A 20,387-nucleotide genomic window follows, 5' to 3' on the forward strand; every position below is an offset into this window, starting at 1 on the left:
ATTCAGACATCAGACACCAGAAATACCACTAAGAAACGGAAAAGAGAGGGAACAGAAGGGACTGAGTTAACAAAGTCTGGAGACAAAGACCAGGACAAAAAGGGGAGCCTCTCAGCCACAAGCAAGTGACCCCGGTGATCTGACTTGCTCCTGGCCTCCCTCCCTAGGGCTGGGGCCACTGGACATCAGACCTGAGGGCTGTGAAGGCCCCAAGGGGAGGCTACCCAGAGCCAGTGGGCAGCCGGCTGGCCTTGAAGACGGGGATACCAGGTCCTCACCTTCTCCAGGGACTTGAGGACGCTCTGCCTCTCACGCAGCTTCTGGATGCTGAGGGCTATCTTGTGGCGGGCACCTTTGGTGACATTCTGTGGTAGGGGCAGAAGGGGATAGATACTTTGGGGTGCCCCAACAAGGCCTGAGGAGATGCAAGAGGCTTGGGCTTCAAGAGTACTGTCAAAATGGTGTCACCCCCAACACCTTCCCTGATGGTCCCCTTGGCTTCACCTGAGACTCCAGGTGCTGCTCAGTCAGTGTCATCATCTCCTCGTAGCTCATCTGTGAGAAGAGGGCTGCGTACTTGTGCAAGCGGAGGCTCTTGAGCCATGAGGGTACATCTGCGGAAAAGGAGAGCAAGAGGTCAGGAGTCCGGCCCTTGTGACCAGGGCAGAGGGAGGACTGTGGGGAGGAACCAGGAATAAACCAGAGGCAACATTAAAGATGCAGAAAACTGGGAGGAGTAAGCGGAAGCCAAGGGTCCAAAAGCCACTTCTTCTGCCCAGCCACACCCTTGTAGGTGGCCTTCCCTGACAGCAGGACATCTGACCCTCCTGAGCTGTTCGACTGGATATGTACTAGGATGGCCTCATCGATGTCCCTAAAAGTCTTCCTAGAAGCTCTGTTCCATCAGCTACCACTCTGTCCTGGCTTCCTTGTCAGGCTAGGGTGTCTGAGGGCACGGATTTCTCCCACATCAGACTAGGGCCTGTGGGGATCTCTCTGCTCAGTCTTGAGCCTTAAGGGCGGGGACTCTCTCCTCCCCTCAGACCTGTCCCTGCCTAGGGCAGGGTAGAGGGTGACAGGGAGGTGGAAGCTGGAAGCTTCCAGCTCCCTTCTGTCCTCTAAGCCATGCAGAAGCCTCTCTTCAGAGGGTCCTAGTGCTGCCCTCCCCTGTCATACCTTTCATGCCACTGCCGTCCTCCTGGAAGGTGTTCCGGCTGGAGCCCTGCTCCTCCGTCTGCTCACTGCCAGAGGAGGCCACGCTGCTCTGGGGTGAGAGGGGTGCGTGGTCGGGCGTGGTGAAAGCAGCCCGGGCCCCGAGCTCCTCCGGACTCGGCCACTCACCAGGGGCCTGGGGGCTCGTGGGGATGAGAGACATGGAGCGCTTCAGCGGGCTGGGGTGAATTTGGCAGGGGAGACCTGGCCAGAGGGGGAGAGGCAAGAGGTCAGGCTTGGAGATCTGACCACAGGAGATTGTGCCCCCCTGGTTGGTGCCGTGGATGGCCGCTCAGCCCCAGAATCCAACAAGGGGAAGGGACCCTGGGGTGTGAGGGGAACCACCTCCCAGATAGTGCTCGTTCCCTCACTCCCCACACTCAACCCATCGGCAAGCTCTCCGCCACATCTCTGAATCTCTCTACTTCCTCTTCCAGCACTCTGGTCCTAGTCACTGGTGTCCCTTGTTGGAATTACTGCCACAGCCTCCTTATTGGTTTCTTGCCTTCCTTCTTGCCTCCTACAGCCCCATTCACCTCACAGAAGCCATGTTGATCCTTCTAAAAATGCAAATCTGACCAAGTCAATCCCTTCCCTTCACACTGAGCATAAAATTCAAACTCTTCCACATGCCTACAAGGCCTGGCAGGACCTGGACCCTTTGACCTCTCACCTCCCACAGCTCACCTGTCAGTTCAAGCCTTTTTAGCTTTTACTCCCCCACCCCCACCCCCCATTTGTTCCTGGAACACTCAAGCTGTCCAACCTCAGACTTGTGCACTTGCTTTCTTCTTGTCTTCCTGATCTTGGCAGTTGGCTTCCTCAAATCTCATCTCAAGCAAGCATGACATCTCTTCCGAGGCCTTCCTTGACTAGCTGCCCACCACCAATCTTGGTTACTCCATCATAGGATACTTACTTATCTTCTTTACAGCACCCATGACAAACTGAAGTGATCTTACCTAGTTATTTGTTTACCTGCTTATTAACTGTATACCCCCCTGCTACGATACAAGATCTGTGACAACATCTTTGTATCGTCAGTAATTACAGTGGAGCCTGGCCCAGAGGAGCTGCTTCATTAGTATTTGTACAGTAAATGAATGAACGAAATAAACTGCTTCCTCAACATCCCTGTCATTGGGTCTTACCACCTGCCAAAGTTTTTTTCTGGTACTGAGCTAAAATCAGCCACCCATGAGGCCCAGTGACTCAGGGTGAATCGAGGCCTTCTTCCACAGGATGTTTCACACCCTCCATCCATCCCATTCCTGAGGTAGGAAAAGGGATTCAACTTGATTTGAACCATTCTCAGGACAGGGCAGGTTTCCACGAGCGTCCAGACCTTCACATGGAGCTATTCCCTCTGCCTAGCTCACTGTTCTTCCACCCTTCCCTGACAGCCACTTCAGCCTTCGCTCCTCATTCAAGTGTTACCTCTTCTATGACTCCTTCCTCTGCATTCCCTGGGGCCCTGTATTACTGCCTCAAGCCTAGCATTGACTGCCTCCATCACTAGCCTGCCTCTTGCACTGGACTCTGGGTTCATGTAGAACAGCAACCCCACCCACGCATTTCTGTATTGCCATGACCAGGTGCAGGGTTATGATACACAAGAGCCCTCAATTTCATAAAAGCCAAAAAGAGGGCACCTATGGACCTGAGGGTGCCTCTAAGCTTGGCATAGGGAATCCAAAAGTACCCAAAGTCAAAAAAAAAAAAAAAAAAAAGACAAGGAAACGAAGCCAAAAAACCTCACCCTGGGTAGGTGAGAACATCAAGGCTCAGGGAACAGAAGCCCTTTGCCCCAGTTCCCAGAGCAAGTTTGGGAGGCACAGACCTAAGAACCCTAGCCTTGTTTCTGATGGAAAGGCTGGAATTCCTGTCAGTCCTCCACTGAAACTCAGCCCAGGAAGGACAACCAGCCTGGTACAGGCTCCAAAGCACCTTCCCTCATCTATGACAATATCTATGTTCCTAGCCAGGAAATCACCTGAGGGAAAGGGCAGTGCACTGATAGCCCCCTAAGGCTAGCCTCCACCTCTGCTGTGACCTCTGGGGTCCTCTGCTCAGGGCTCCTTCCAAGGCTCTGGCCTTCCAGAAAATGGCACCTTCTAGGCCCTAGGGGACTTGGTATAGGTTTTTCTTTTTCTCTGTGGCCTGTCTTGGTGCCTATGGCTTCTTCCTCCTTCCCTCTCAGCCAAGAAGAAGGCAGGCAAGGCTGAGAGGGCAGGAAATTATCTTGATTGGAATGATCGTGCAGTTCCCGAGGAGTGCTGCTTGGCCAGGCACTGGGGTGGAGGCTGGCCACAGCATGAGGGCTATAAAAACAGGAATGCCGGCCGGAGATCCAGGGCCTCACACTCTCCGAGAAACCCTGGTCTGTCCTTGGCAGCACCCCAAACCCACCCTGCCTGCCCTTACAGGCCAGTCCTTGCTGCTCCCCACTCAAAAATATTTTAATGGTTTCCTGTTTCCTGCAACTGCTTGAAATTGAAAAGCTTCACCCTATCCTTCAAGGCCCCCCAGAATGTGACCCTAATATACTGAGATCTGGGAGTCAAGACAGATCTGCACTGAAATTCTGGCTCCGCCACCTATTAACTTTATGATCCTGGGCAAGTCACTTTATTTGCCCCCTCTGCCTCCGTTTCCAAGTAATGTCCCTGGCACAGGGGCAGGCACATAGTAAACGTGGATGTTGGCTACTGCAATTACTCATTTAAATCCCTGCACCTCTCCATCCCAGCCAGATATGTCTGCATACTCCAATTTGCCCCCCGTGCCTTCCTTTCATGCTATGTCCTCTACCTGGAATGCCCAATTCCTTTCTCTCTTCTGGTTCACACCCCCTTTCTGACAATGTTCTTGCTTAGTCCTTTCATAGCTGCTATTCCTATTGGGGGGAGGAAGAAATGCATGGGCACCCTGCATGGTAACCCCTCCCATTGATGAGGTCTAAGCATCTATGGGAGGGTCACTTTTAGGTGGAGGCAATGTAGCAGAGTAGTTACAAGTATGAGCTGTGGAGCCACACTGCATGGATTTCAATGCTGGTTATACCACCTGGGGCAAGCGACTCTTCTGTGACTCAGCCAAAGAATCTGTATGTATAAAGTTCTCAGAACAGCTTTTGGAAAAGACCGAATGCTCAATAATCTTAGCTAGAATTATCATTATTAGTATATTTTCTCCATTTGGACCCAGAAACTATGATGCTCTGAGACTATAAAACAAGGTCTAACACTCTCTGGGTTGCCAGAGTTGCCAGAAATGCCCTCCATCCCTGTTTTCCCTGATTCTTACCAACACCTAGGAGGGAGGCAGGTGGCCAGGACATCCATATTAAACTGGGGAAAGAAAGATACTCAGGGGACAGAGGGTGTGCACCAGGTGCCACAGAGCTGGGTACCAGAGACCCAGGGTTCACCCCGCCCACTGGCACGGATGACATTTCACTGCCACTCTCTTGACTTGCTTTAGCCAGTACCAGCCAGCCAAAGGGGACCAGCCATCTTGAGGTGAAATCTTGGAAACCTCTCACCTGGAGTCGGGTAGTATTATCTCACCAAGTCTTGGAAATCCCGCTTTCCCTTACCTTGTTCATTTCCACTAGTATTTCAAAAACTCACTAGAATACCAGCTCCTACTGCTCACTTCAGCCTCTGGGGTGCTTACCAAGATAGCCCTTTCTAGACCACTTGGTTGGAGAACAGCATTGTGGCCAGAGGCAGGCTCTGGTGTCAGACTTCCCAAGTCTGAACCGTGGCCAGTTCTACTACTTGTTATGACTTCTCCTCTTTGGATCTCAGTGTTCTCATCTATAGAATGAGGCCGATGATAAGGTTGTGACCAGGACTAAACGAGATCATGTCAGAAAAGTGCTCACAGCACAGTCAATGCTCAACACTACCTACCGTTACTACTACCATATAGAGTGAATTACATCTCATATATAAACAGGCTTACAGACACAGATTTCTCAGAAACAATGCTATTAGCTGAAACCACATCCACAAATCCACCATGTCTAAGCTGGAATGGACCTTAGATTTTGGCCATTAACTCAATACTTTCAGAGGCCAAGCAGGTGTCAGACATGCCCAAAGGGAGGTGGTGGGGCCAGAGGCCAACTGGGGTACATGTGCAGGGTCTGAAGGGGGTGGACAATATTTAATCCTTCAACCCCTTCTTACTGCTGCTATAGGAATACAAGCCTTGAGTTTTCAGATTTTTTTTTTTTTTTCCTTTTTAAGAGAAGCTGAAATCTGGAGTTTTAGGGGAAAATTCTCAATTTCTTATGTCACCAAATTTATTTTAAAGCATAAGACAAAACCAAAGTTTCAATGTGTTTGGGCTCAACAAAACAAGTCTGTAGGTCAGATATGGCTTCTGGAATGTCAGTTCACAATCTCTGCACTGCCTCATAAAGCTGAGGCCCGGATAAGTCATGAGACTTGCCCAGGACCAAAGAGCAAGTAAAGAGAGAGAGCCCAGTTTGACCTTTTTCAAGTAGGTATGGCCTCCTGGGACCCCCCACTCCCTCACCTGTGTTTGCATTGCTCCCAATACTGTTGATGGCTGGCGGCACTGAGCTGGATGGGTGGAAGGGCACGTGTCCATTTTCCCGGGGTGGTTTGTCCTGCCAGCCTGGCCCTGCCTCCCCAGGGCCCAGCTCTGCAGGGCCCCCCCATTCATCTGAGCCTTGGCGTGAGTGGTAGGTAGGCTCAGGCCGGGTGCGGAAGCCGCTGGCCAGCCGCTCTTCCAGGTGGCTCAGCCAGAGGGCCAGTGCATTGCGGTCCTCCAGTGTGGTGGCCGGGTGGATGAGGGCGTAAGAGAGCAGCTGGCGGCTCTCCTCGATGAAGGCATTGCTCTCGATCGAGTAGGCCAGCACTTTCTGCAGCAGTCTCATGTACTCCGACTTGGCCTCCGTGTTGCCTGGCTGAAGCAGGGGCAGGTGGGACAGCAGGAGGGATACCACCTTCTCTTTGGACTCCTGCTGCCACTGGCTGACGATGGCTACAGAGGGAACAAAGGGAATGTCAGAGAAGCCAGGGTAGGGGACTCCCTCAGCCTGCTCCCTCAGCTCCAATCTCCTTTCCCTTCCCCCTTCATGACCCCTTGACCTCTGAGCTGGTCCTTCATACAGGTGAGACCAAATGCACTCACCCTACTTCCAGAGTAATTTTTCCTGGTTCCAACACTCCTACTCTCCAATACCTGCTGTGGCCCCCCAATCAGCCAAACTTGCTCCTCTGGAATCTGAGCTCCTCCTGCTCTCCCCAGGCCTGCCCTTCTCGTTGTATCCCTGTTCTTTATCTCCATGGCCTCTCTCTCCTTTCCCCTATCAGAAGAGCCTCCTCCCTGACAGCGGATGACAATGGAATACAATGGTTAAAAGTCTGGGCTCTGTAATCAGACAGTTTGGACTCCAACTTACTAGCTAGATCTTGGGCAAGTCATCTTGAACCTCACTGCACATGGATTTCCTAACCTGAATAGTTTTGGGGATAATTACAGTACCCAATTCACAGTGTTCCTCTGAGATCCAATAAGCTGATAAAGAATGGAAAGTGGCCAGGCATATAAAAGAATATATTTACTAAATGCTTGCTGTTTAAGTGGTAGAGACCAGCCTCTAGATTTTCCTCTTCCAATTGGTCCCATTCACCCAGACGGATTTGTCTTCTCAAAAGCACACCAAATGTCATGTTCCTGACCAGGAGCTTCCAATGGCAACCAACAGACTCAAGTTCAGGAACTCCTAGCCAACAGCACCTTCATTTTTAGGGCACTCGCCACCTCCTATTCCTCCAGATAAAGATGTGGGATACCCCCACATTCCCTGGGGCTCTCTCCACATCACATTCATCCAAGTTTCCACACTTACACTGAGATCCAAGGCTTGAACCTACAATAATATCTTTCCTCCCATTTGAATTCCGTCTTTTAACGGACTGCCTAAACCTGCCCTCCTCCAGGAAGCCTCACTGGCCAGTCCATGCCACAGTGATCTGGTGACATCTCCTTCCTATCCCACAGTGTGAGGGCCTAAATCTGTCTCATGGAGATGAGCCAGGTTTCCCCTTTTGACCCAGAAGGTCACTCCCTAAGTAATAAGGCCCCAGACCCGCCACATAAAGGTGGCCTTGGGAAGGAGCTATTACAGGTCTTCCTTGAAAACCTTGTTACCACTTCTGTGACTAGCTCAATGGACTGCAGGGTGGGAGAAAATGCTACAGGGCAAAGGAAACACTTAACATCTGTAGCCCTAAGAAAATGAATCATACACAACTCCCAACTCACCATATAACTGCACATTCTCTTGGCCTGGGACTCTCTGCTCTAAGCTGCCTAAAGAACCTCTGTTTAAGTGCCCAGGGATTCATCTATTCATTCAGAGTCATCAATTCCTGCTGTGCCCATAGTACTGGCCAAAACAGAACAGTAATACTACACAATAATAATGATAATGAATAACATTTATTGAGCACTTACTATATTCCAGACACTATGCTAAGAACCTCACCTCAACTCTTTTTAACATTGCCATCTTATGTCTGCCCCTCCCCCACTCATGCTCTTTCTCTCTCTCTCAAATATAAATAAACATTAAAAAAATTAAAAAACAAAAAAAGGGGCACCTGGGTGGCTCAGTCAGTTAAGCGTCTGACTTCGGCTCAGGTCATGATCTCGGAGTTTGTGAGTTCGAGGCCCACATCAAGCTCTGTGCTGACAGCTCAGAGCCTAGAGCCTGCTTCAGAGTCTAGTCTCCCTCTCTCTCTCTGCCCCTCCCCTGCTCATGCTCTTTCTCTCAAATATAAATAAACATTAAACAAACAAACAAAAAACACTGCCATCTTATGGATGAGGGACTAAATTTCAGGAGGTGGAATCACTTTCTCAAACAGACAGAGCCAAGACCTGAGCCCAGGTCTGTCAGCTTCTAGAATTGGGAGGAACATTTACCAACAACACTATACTAGTTCTTCAATGCCAAATCTCTTGTTCTCCACCCCCTTCCCCCTCCGCATCCTTGGCTTTCCTGATCTCATGCAGGACCTACCACTCAAGGCTAGGAAACCTTGTTGAACCAGCTTCCCATGACTACAAGGCTGTCTCTTAGGTCATCTCCATATCTAAGGATGTTTCCAAGGTGGGACAGGCCTTCCTGACTTGAGGAAGCCTTCACCTTTCCCACCCCCCCACCTCCACATGGCACTAGATCATATAGGAATGAATACCCTGGTACCCCATTCCCCTGGCTTAATCCCTGAGTTTTTGGCTCTTGATGAGGAGAAATAGCGTGATGAAGATTAGGGACAGAAAGTCAAAGACTTATATCCCAGCTGTGTTATGCAGTTGCCTGGGCAATACACTTCCTCCTCTGGAAAGGAGGGATTACAGGTCTGCTGAGAGGATTTAGGGAGACAGTGCATGTAAAGCACCTGACAGAGTCTGCCCACAGTAAGCACTCAGTATGACTCAGTGATTGGTGTTTTTCTCCCTTCTCCTCCAACAGTCAGCCTACTCCTTCCAGCCCTACCCTGATGTTCTCAATCGCTGTTGTTTAGGCCTTACAGAGTAGCCAGAGGCATCTGGGACAGAGAGAAGCCTTGTCTAGTCCCTCCCCCACCCCAGGATACTGCCAGGACCCCAGGGCTAAGGGACACAGCTTCTCCTCTGGTACTGCCAGGGGACGTGACAGAACAGCCCCAAGGGTTGGGCTCAATGAAGGACCTTGTTCTACCATGGAGAAAGGAGAGAGTGGTTTTGGACGACTGGAGGCTGACCCTGGGGAAATGTGTGCTCATGTGTCTGTGTAGCGGTGTGGTGGGGAGGGCGGGCCTCCCATGACTGGGAAGCATCAGTGAGCACTGGATCTGGTCCAAGGAATTTGCGCAGCCTCAGGCCCCTTGGGGTGAGCCCAGCTGGGGCTGCAGATGACGGGTGGGGATGAAACTTCGTTTCCTGCTCAGATCAGAAAAGTCTGGCCCAGAGTTGGGGCACAGCGGGGGCCCAATGAATACCTGCAGAATTGAACCCAGATGGTCTCCTAGAAGGTAGTGGTGTCTATGTGTATATAGCGTGCCCTCTCGAGGATCCCCTGACCTCAGGTGACCCTGTTTCATATCCTAGCAGAGTATACTGAGTAAGGGCACAAGTTCAACAGGCAAACTTGCCTGGATTCAAAATCTACCTCTGCTTCTATGAGCTAGGTCAACATATTTGTGGGCCAGTCCTTTAACCTCTCGGAGCCTGGTCTCCTTTTCTGTACGGTGGGGGTAGTAAAAGCCACTATGTCACAGGGTTGTTGTAAAGGTTCAATGAGACAATCATGCAAAGCACCTGACATGTGTTAAGTACTCCTGTCATTTTAAATGTTATTATCATTGCTTTTGGTTGAAGATCTAGAGCCCACGCTGTTTCAGGGCTGTGGGGAGCAAGTAATATGGGAGGGCACATCTGGGACTCTCCCTTAAGATTCCCAACAGGGGTGGGGGATTTCGTGCAGTTATTTACCAAAAACAGACATATCTCTGGTTCCTCTGAGCTAGACGTACAACAAGCAATGATGAAATTCTGGAGGTGGGCGGATGGGGGAAGGGGCTGGGAATGCCATGATGCCAATGGCTGCTTCTCACCAAGCTGCAAACCCAGATTCTGCAGGCACGGAGAGGACCAGAGACACTGTGCATGAGTACCCTCCTTGGCCAGGTGACCAGAGCTAAATAGGTCATGACCCTGGGTCCTGGCAAATCATAGGAGCCAAATATATCTTGGAGACTGCCACAGAGCAAATCCATTTTTACGTGCTGGGCTGTTGCAATAATCGTGGCAGCCTCAGGCACTAGTCACAGGGGCTGGGGTTTGGCTGCAAACATGCCCTTCTCTATCTCACCCCAGCTCACACAAACATGGGGGAGGGCCAGGGGGCTCACATTTTTGTTTGATGAACTGTGTCAGTAGAGCTTGAAAGGGAGGGTGGAGGCATGAGAGTTGAGCTCTGGTGACTCATTCAGCCACGGCCCCCTCCTGACCTCAGTTTCCCCACCCAGATTCAGTAAGCCAGATAGGGAGGAGCTTAAACCTGCTGGATACAGGGACTCTGACTCAGAGGACAGGAGGAGGAAAGAAATGCAGGAAATGTGGCCTAGGAAGCTGAAGGACCTGGGAGGGAAGGGGATTTCAGCTTCCCTGGCTCTATTCTTTTGGTCCAAGTCAGCATCAGGAGGAAAGAGAGGACTAGCATTACTGTTACAGCTCCACACAGGCAGGGAAGACGGCATTGGGAGAAGCAACCGGGATGACAACAAGGGGAAACCTGGGGCCTCTCCTTCCTGTTCCACAGACCCTTAGGGTATTGCTTTTCTGTTCCTGGGTATTGTTTCAGATTCTGCTTCTATGAAACCAATGCTGGCTGCCTGGGTTTGGGGGACTTCCTTAAACCCTCCCAACTGCTTGAGAGGAAGAGCCCAGACCAGATTCCCCTTCTACAGCCCCAACTCCCCACTCCCAGCAGGTCACCACCTTCCTGGGCCCACCCAGCATCAGCGTCAGTATCAAGACAAGTGGTTCTCCACTGGATGCACGCAAGAGCCAACTAGGGAGCTTAAAAAATATTAGACTCGCTGGGGATAGGACCCAGGCCTCAGATTATTTTTATAGAGTCCCTGAGTGATTCTGACATGAAGCCAGGGTTGGGACTCGCCTAGATCAAGCCGTCTGTACTCCCTGCCTTTTTTTTTTTTTTTTTAAGTTTATTTTATTTGAGAGGGAGGGAGAGAAAGAGTGTGCGACATGCAATGAGCAGGAGAGGGGCAGAGAGAGAGAGAGAATCCCAAGTAGGCTCCGTGCTGTGCTGTCAGCGCAGAGCCTGATGCAAGCCTCAATCACACAAACTGTGAGATCATAACCTGAGCCGAAATCCAGAGTCAGATGCTTATCGAACTAGCCACCAGGTCTCCTATCTGCCCATTTCTTTCTTTCCTTCCTTCCTCCCTCCGCCCCTCCCCCACTTTTTTTTTCAAAAGAGAGTGAGCACAGGGGAGGGGGCAGAGAGAGAGAAAGAGAATCTTAATCAGGCTGTACACTAAGTGCGGAGCCTGACACAGGGCTCGATCCCACAACCCTGGGATCATGACCTGAGCCAAAATCAAGAGTTGGAACACTCAACTGACTGAGTCACCCAGGCACCCCCCATCTCATAAAATATTAAGAGCTATTCCTTTAGAAAAATGTGCTGAGCCCCCAAAGTTATATGCTTGGCTGTGGCTCTACCTTCTTTGGTACATTATTTCAGAGCCCAAGAGGCACTTGGAGAGTTATGGATCCTCAGGCTCAAGAGGGGTGGAACTGGTCCAATGCACAAGAGGTTTTAGTGGCAGAGTTGGATCTAGAACTCCTGGATGTTCTGATCCCTATTCTCATGTCCTGTAACAAATGAATCATCCAGCAGAGCATCATCTCTCAAACTGTCTAGTCAGCAGAAGAACTTGGATACGTGTTCCCAGGCCCATCCCCTCAGGATTCTGATTTCAGGGGTTGGGTCAGGGTTGGGGCGGTGGGGAGGCTGGATTTTAAGAGTCACTTCCCTCCCACCAGGTGATGTGGACAATGACGCAAGTTTGGGAAACACAAGGGAATGGGAAGCCCATAACAAACAAGGGAAGAGATAAAGTCAGAGGATGCACAGTTCCTCCCACAAGGTAGGCCTCTAGGCCCAGGAAGAAGCTACTTCCTTCACAAATAAGGCAAGGGGGCTGTTCTACTTGAGGGAGGGACCGAGACAGGAGACACAGGCCTCCTTAGTCTTGGAGCCCCCATGTCTATTATTATTATTATTATTATTATTATTATTATTATTATTATTATTTTAGTGTTTATTTATTTTTGAGAGAGAGCAGGCAAGTGTGCACGCAAGCAGGGCAGGGGCAAAGAGAGGTGGGCAGAGGACCCAAAGCAGGCTCTGTGCTGACACCAGTGAGCCCAATGTGGGGCCTGAACTCAGAAACTCCAAGATCATGACCTGAGCTGAAGTCAGATGCTCAACCGACTGAGCCACCCAGGTGCCCCAGAGTCCCCATGTCCATTAAGAGTCATTTAACGGTCTGTAGAATTTGCCTCTGTGACCACTTCTCTCTCTAGTCATGCTCTGCTCCAGTCCTGGCAGGTTTCCTGCTGACTCTGATATACACCATAGCCCTCCTTCTCTCATTCTAAGTGTTCCCTACCTCTCCATCTAAGTACCAGCTTGTTATATATTCTTGCCATCTAACCTGGGGCTGCGGCTGAAGACCTTGATTCCTATTTTCATTCATCAGTGAATTCGTTCCACATCAATTCTCAACCCTGGCTAGGCATTACCCCCAAATCCCAGTGCAAACCATCTGGGATGAGCATCAGGTTCTTGGTATAAAGGGTGCCGTGTCTTTTTAAGGCGATGTGGTAACCAGGAATCTTTTACATCCACATCACTTCAAACTAGCAGTTCCACAGAAGTCTAGGAATTTATCTTAGAGATGCTTAAAGGGTACTCATCGCAGCACTGTTTGCATGAGCGAGACCAAACAGACCATAAAGTAGAGCCTACTGGTCAGGAGCAAGAGCTCTAAAGTCAAATTCCAGTTCCACTTGTGACCAGTGGTATGACCCAGGGCAAGTCACTAAACCTCTCCAGACCTCAGTCTCCTTGTCACTAAACCTCTCCAGACCTCAGTCTACTCATCTATAAAATGAGGGAACAGTAAGACTACCTTACAGAGCTGTTGTGAAGACTAAATGAGTAATAAACGTAAAGAACTGTTTGATACCCAGATAGGCCTCTATAAATACCTATTCTTCCTATTACGCAGCCATTAACAATGAGGCATATACATGTGTGCTGAATATGAAACGATCTTCAAGTTACACTGTTAAATGAAACTGGTTAATATGCACAGTGTTCTACTCTATATATTAAAATGATCTGGGCGCCTGGGTGGCTCAGCTGGTTAGGCAGCCAACTCTTGGTTTCAGGGCTTTGCGCTGACAGCGTGGAGCCTGCTTAGGATTCTCCCTGTCCCTGTCCCTCTCCCTCTCCCTCTCCCTCTCCCTCTCTCTGCCCCTTCCCTTACACATGCTCTTTCTCTCTCAAAATAAATAACTAAATAAACTTAAAAAAAAAAAAAGATCAAAACAGGGGTGCCTGGGTGGCTCAGTCAGTTAAGCATCCAACTTCAGCTCAGGTCATGATCTTCAGGCTCATGGGTTCGAGCCCCCATGTCAGGCTCTGTGCTGACAGCTAAGAGCCTGGAAGCCTGCTTCGGATTCTGTGTGTCCCTCTCTTTCTGCCCCTCCCAAACTCGTACTCTCTCTCTCTCAAAAATAAATAAAACATTAAAACATTTTAAACAAATGATCAAAATAATGAAAAAGCTGAAGGGAGACTATGTGCATACTCATACATCACAGAATCTCTCACAAAACATACACCAATTGGGAAGATGGAAGTATGGAAGGGAGGAGATCTCACTTTTTACTTTTCATAGGGTTTGATTTTACAAGTTTTGAAAACAAATGCAAAAATTAACATGCTCTAATAAATAGAATAAACACCACTGGTGATTCTGAGATACAGACAAGACTGGTACTTAGTGCTCATCCAACTGCCTTCACAGGATGGGGTGGTAGGGAAGTGTGACAAAGCCGCATAAGAAAATGGCCTGCCCCACAGGAGCCCTACTTGGGGGCACAGCCATACCACAACCAAGAACTCCTGCCACCGATGTCAGAGCAGAGATGAGCCCTCCCTGGTGTGGAGGGGTGTGAAGCTGCTGAGCTCTGAGCCTGCTGTAGTCTTGCTAGATTCTTGCTCTCACTGTCTGCCAGAACTGGGACTTAAAGCCGGTGTGAGTCCTGGCCCGAGGAGCCACCTCACCCTATAACCATGGTGCTTCTCTGACTTATACGTAAATATTCGGAAAAATAAAGGGGATTGTTACGAAGGCAGTGGGCCTGGGGAGATGAGGGAAGCCAGGCAACTCTGTGGCTCCTAGAAGCCCGTGGGGATTTCCTTACCTATGAAATGGGGAAAATAACAGTACCAATTTCATGGGGTTGTTGTGAGGACTAAATGAGTTATTCACAATAAAAACAACTGACATTTACTGAGTGTTTACTACATGCCAGGCACTGTTCTCAAAGCTCACAACGACCCTAAAATGTAAGCATAGTTACTATCTTGGTTTTAGAGAGGAAGAAACCAAGGCTCAGAAAGTTACTTTGTTATATTGCAAATGACAGACCTGGGATCTAACCCTAGACAGTCTGACCCTAGAGCCACTAAAAAACACTGCTTTCCAAGTTAGTATATAAGTACAGCCAGTACTTGGTGTGTCCTAAGGGCTTAACGTGAGCTATTATTATGGGGGAGAAGGTGGGAAGGGTTTGGATGCACTGACACGGAGCCCCTGGGTCCCCTTTCCAGTTAGCTTCAAGTACGCACGAAATGTCCTCTTCTCTGGCCTCCATCTCTCTCACCCATCACTGAGGTCAACAGCTCTCCATCCCGCCCTGTGGAAGCCTAGAGGCCAGAATGGCTTCAGCAGTGTGTCCTGAGAGGGTTCTCTGGCCTGACTCCTATCTATGACTGGGGCCCCTGAGAGAGTTCTAGAGAAGCCTGGCTCACCAGGCTCCTGGTACACACTCTACTGAGTGCTTAGGGAACTGATACGGACTATACCTAAATTCAAAATTCTCTTGAAGCTATTTATGCCTTAAGTCCAACCTACCTTTGTGCCTACAGAACAGTTTAAGATTACTTGTGAATTTCTAAAATTCTCTCCTAGCTCTGGTGTCCCAGAGCTTGAGAAATGACTTATTTGTTCAGCTTCCAATCCCCTTTCGTAAGTAATGACCTTAGTCCCTTCCTCTCAGTCGCCCAGACAAGCCACCCTACATAGCTCTTCCTCTGCTATAGGTTGTTTCCAGTTTGCACTGCCATCCGCCAGTAGCCCCTCATTTCATGCCTGAGGATATCTGGCAACAAAGCCCCAGGACACCAATGATGATGACTTGGGAGGTCAGGGACTCCCCCTCCACCAACAAGCTGAGAACCCACATTTCTCAGCACATTGTGGGGTGGGCCTCCTCAGCCCTCCGATATCTGCTCCTGTTCCGGGGTGGAGACTCACCAGCACTGTTGGCCTCCGACTCTAGCAGGTGGATGTCATTGCAGTCCGCCAGCGAGTGCTCCAGGCAGAGCTGCAGGAACCGGGCCTGGGTGCGAGTGACCCGCTTCAGAAGTGACAGCAGGGCCACCGTCTGCTCACACTCATTCCAGCCCTTGAACCAGCCAGCGAGGATGCCCACCTGGTCGCGGAACATCATGGTGCCGGGCCTGGGGCCAGGGTGGGGGGGACGGCGGTGGCGAGGGCCAGCGCCGTCACATGGTCTCGGCTCAGAGCTCCTGTTACCTCTCCCCTGAGGGCCAGGGCTTGAGGACGTTCCCTGGCGTGGTGGCAACGGGCGGTGGGGGGAGGAGGAAACCTGCTCACATCGGGGGAGGTCTTGGTCCAGCCACACCTCTCCAGGCTCCTAGAAAAGGAAGGAAGGTGGTCAGACAGAATGAAAGGGCTGGAACTGGCCTGGTGAATGCAGGTTGAGAGGGTAAGGAGGCTTTATGCCTTCCTCTCCTAGGGTGTCTGCTCTGCTGAGCTCCTGGGAGAAAGAGGAAACCAACACCAGACACTAAACCAACTTTCCCACCAATCTCCAGATGTAGAAAAAACACCTGATTGGGACTCAGCAAGACTAAGGAGAAGAGGTTGCCCCTCAGTCCTAGCTATCAAAGGGCCAAAGGAAGCAGAATTAAGTTGGTAGGATTTTCCAGCAATGGGAAATAGGAGAGGCTGCACACTACAGGGAAAGATCTGAATTAATGGAAACCTGGCCTTATGTGACATGTGACCCCCAGCACATGCCCTGACCTACCTCTTCTGAGAGTGGGAAAGAGTGATTGCTCACCTGCTAAGAGGACTCCATGGAGTTTATGTATGTCAATCTAAGACTCAAAAAGCTAGGATGTGAGTGGGTGGTGACCTCAGTGGAGATCTCGAGTATGCAGATAGCTAAGTGATCAGTAACTGCCTAGGTGCCCAAGGGTAGGGGCATGGACAAAGGCTTTTTCAAAGATTTGGGGGAATCTTACCTCCTTCAACCCAGCTCTGCCACTCTGGAAAAGGTGCAGCTCTGATCTCTAAGATCCCACTCATCTCTGCTCTGAGGTGAGTCTCCCCCAGACCTCTTCTTCATTCCTCTGAAGGCTACCCTGACCCAAGTCCCCTGGCTTCCAAAGATGCCTGTCATCCAGACTCCTAAGAGCACGGAGGATGCCAACTTGAGAAGGGTCACATCCAAAGTAAAAAACTCCCAAGCTAGAAAGTGTCCAAATTCCTCTCTTGGATGGGAACTACACAGGAGCTGTGTTAACTGGGCAGACAACAGGCCTATTCTTCAGTTGACTGATTTCTGGACACTACTCCGAAGCCTTTTTTTAAGTGTCTCGAGCTCCAGGTCTCTACTCGCATTTCCTGGTCTGTCCCACAACCAGTGCCTTGGCTCTATCCCCAAACCACATTTGGCTCCACGGACTGAGAACTCCACACAAAGACCCACTGAACTTGCTGGGCTCATGTCTTGCCACCTCCCTGAACTCCCATCCTCTTGCTGAAGAGCGCTGTGAGGTGCATCTGACAATGGCTATGACTCACCTGGCAGATCCTCTCTGGGACACCTGAACAAAGCAAACTGACCCAGATGTCAATCCCTTTGCATATAAGGGCAAGTGTAGGGGAAAATGAAATCTTTTTAAGTTTATTTACTTTTCTGATTAATCTCTACACCCAATGCGGGGCTTGAACTCAAGACTGTGAGATCGAGTTGCACGCTCTTCCAACTGAGCCAGCCAGGTGCCCCAGAAATCTTTTTATTATTTTTTATTTTTTTAAATTTATTTTGAGAGAGAGAGATGGAAAGAGAGAGTGAGCATGCATGTGCAGAGTAGGGGCTGAGAGAAAGGGAGAGAGAGAATCCCAGGCAGGCTAGGCTCCCTAGGCTCCCTCAGGACAGAGTCCAATGCGGGGCTCGATCTCACAAACTGTGAGATCGTGATCTGAGCTGAAATCAAGAGTTGGATGCTTAACAGACTGAGACACCCAGGCACGCCAAGACATCTTTAAAAAGGAATCAAATGTTGCTCCTGGCTTAAAATCCTCCAATGATTTCCTAAACTAAACCTAAACTAAAACTGAATGGATCTTGGTCTACAGGTCCCTCAAGACTCCTGTGGCCTCTCCAATTTCATCTGGTACAAGTTTTCTATTCACTAGAACTCTTTCTTCAGACCTATTTATGGTTGGCCCCTACTTGTCACTCAGGTCTCAGCTCAATGTTACTTCCTCAGAGAGAGATTCCCTGACTATCGGATTTAAGGGGTCTGTCACACTATTTAGGCTATTTCTTCTATATAATTTGACACCCTCAGATATTATTTATGTTTGTTATTTCTCTTTCCACCAAAAAGCAAGCTATATGGTTACCCAGTACCCAGAATGGTGACTGGCATACAGACGGTTTTCAGTATGTATTTGCTGAAAGAATGAATAAATAAGGTGAGCATGGAAGCCACAATTGGGATTTCTACAGCCCCGGAGAAGATGACAGAAGGAATGGCCCATAGGATGGGAAACAGACTTGGAAACTCTGTCCTAAGAAAAGTTTGAAGGCACTGAGGAAATTTCCCCGGTGGAAGAGAAGACTTAGAAGGAATGATATAGCTGACTTTGAATATCTGAAGGGGTAGCACACAGGAGAGGAATTAGATTTGTTCTTTTGCTCCAGAGGAGAACCAGGGTGGATGGCTCTAAGTGAGAGGGGACACGGGAAATGTTGAGAGTCAAGAAAATTCAGTTCTAGTCTTGCCCTAGACACTGATTCACTTTGACCTGGAGCTAGTCCGCTTCGCTTCTCTACAATGTGTAAGATAAGGAGTCAGACTGGATCAGACACGACAAATGGGTTTTACCTCACAGGCTAACTCCCAACGACTGGTAGTGGCTGGTTGGGACACTATGGTGTGAAGGATCCAGAAGAAATGAAGCAACAGGAGTATCCATCAAAGGGCAAGGATTAATCAGTTGGGGCACACCTCATACAAAGAGATATTACGTAGCTATTAAAAACATGCTTGATTCTGATAGCATACAAAAAACATAGCATGTTTACATCTATATATAGTGTTTGATCTTTCACCACCAACCTGCAGGGCTGATCATAAGCTCCATGGTAATACATACAATACAATGCCATTTTCATAAAAAGAAAAAGCCATACAAAAATCCTTACACACCTCATTATATCTACATGTGTATGTGTATAGAGAAATGTGTATAAAGACACACCCTAGGCCGTTCGCATTGGTTTACCTCGGAGAGGAGGAATTATTAACAGTCTCTTTATGTAACTTTGTAGCACTTCACTAGTTGCAAGTAAACACGTATTACTTCCATAATTTTTAAAGAATTAAAAAAAAAATTTTTTAAGGCTGCATTCTACTATCTGGCTCAGTGAGAAAGAATACTGTGACTGATTATCAATGTTTGCCCTGGATGCAGGATGGATGAGTGGTAGTTCACATGCCTGAAAAATCAGTTTCTCTTCCTACCTCCAACATTTTGTGGATTTCAGCCCTAAGGAGACAGCATCTGCCTTAACATAAGGAAGAATTTTAAAATAATATATCTATCCAAGAATGGAACTGGCTGCCACGTGAGGAGGTAATAGCTCCCTGGCTGCTGGAAGTGGTCAAGTGGAGGCTACATGAACATCCCTTGGGAGTGGGAGGGATTCCTTCACTGGGTGGCAACTCGTAGGATAGAAGGACATGTTACTATTTCAGACAGAACATTTGTGACGAGAGGTTTGATATGCCAACAACATGTACGGCAAAAAGATGACCAAATCCACAAAGAGACCAAAGTTGTGCACACTCTTTCCCATAAACTTTTTCTGGGTGGTTAGTTTTCCAAAGTAACAGCACTGTGCCTCCCAAATAAGCTGACGACCAGAATCTTCTCCCAAGCCAAATGCTATAAGCAAAGGTTTGGGACAGAGCGGGGTCTCAAATATGACACTTATTAAGTCCAGGTTTTGAATGAAGCAGGCTGGTGAGGACTATGGTGAGTTAGAAAGCACATACCCTATCTAAAGGGAGAAGTCGTGATTTTAGCTCTAATCAACTGCTGCCATGTGGGAATGTGGGTCCAGTGTTGTTAGGTTTTAGATTTTTTTTTTTTTAAGGGGAACGGGAAATCTGGACTTTTAAATAAAATTTCCCCTATTTTTAAATATTGGAAACTAATTCACATTAAAACAGCAACAGTGAACCACCATGAGGAACAAACAAAGCACGTGGCCTGCAGTCCTTGGACCAGATGGGACACACACTGGGAAAAGACCAGAAGTCTGTGAACTGTCCTTCCCTCAGGCCTCTCTGGTTTATACCTTCAAGCTGCCCAGTTGTTCAGGGAACATGACTGGCAGAGAGGATCTAGTGCCCAACAATGGCTGTGACAGTCCTCAGTAAACACTGGGGGCTTCAGAGAAACAAACAGTTGCTTTTAGGACAGGAGAAGGATGTTGGGTATTTGTTCTGGATGGTGACTAGAGAGGAGAGTGATATGGCTTCTTCCGTCAAAGGGCCAGAGGTCCCCGGCTACCTCTTTTCCTGGGTGGTTGGCAGCAATGAGAAGGGGAGACCTTGGTTAGTGACATGGGCCAGGAAAGAGGCATCACGCTGACTATTCCAAGGCACCTTACACTGTGATGGATTTTGGTGGATCTGCTGCCAACCATCCATGCCCATCTTCTGATACCAGCCCCTGAGTTCCCTTTGGAAAATTAACTGTCTTCCTTGGCTCCAGAAGTAGACATGGCAAGTCCACTGGTCAAGGAAAGTCTTCACTGGACTTCTGCTGGAACCATTGAGGAAAAGAAGTTCTCCATTAGGGTTGCTGAGATTATATATCTCCTGATGTTACTGGCTGCCCCTTCGGCTACCTCAGTGAGAGTCTGCCTCCGAATGAAGCCAACACAGATGAAAGCAGAGTCAAGAGATGAGGGGACAAAGAGGGAGA

The 20,387-nt window shown here is 49.0% G+C and overlaps 1 protein-coding gene across 2 annotated transcripts in view; it reads right to left on the minus strand.

Moving 5' to 3' along the window:
- Window positions 1–20,387, minus strand: part of SAMD4B (sterile alpha motif domain containing 4B) — a 38,623-nt gene that overhangs the window by 9,031 nt on the left and 9,205 nt on the right. For both annotated transcript variants that reach the window (XM_045046881.1, XM_023245402.2), the window contains exons 2-6: window positions 15,387–15,789; window positions 5,761–6,231; window positions 1,177–1,416; window positions 505–614; window positions 279–365 (exon numbers count right to left, since the gene is read on the minus strand). In XM_045046881.1, coding sequence (XP_044902816.1) covers window positions 279–365; window positions 505–614; window positions 1,177–1,416; window positions 5,761–6,231; window positions 15,387–15,582 — 1,104 coding nt within the window. In that variant the 5' untranslated portion in view covers window positions 15,583–15,789. The remainder of the gene's footprint in view (window positions 1–278; window positions 366–504; window positions 615–1,176; window positions 1,417–5,760; window positions 6,232–15,386; window positions 15,790–20,387) is intronic.

This window comes from Felis catus, chromosome E2, assembly GCF_018350175.1.
Source record: "Felis catus isolate Fca126 chromosome E2, F.catus_Fca126_mat1.0, whole genome shotgun sequence".
Lineage (NCBI taxonomy): Eukaryota > Metazoa > Chordata > Mammalia > Carnivora > Felidae > Felis > Felis catus.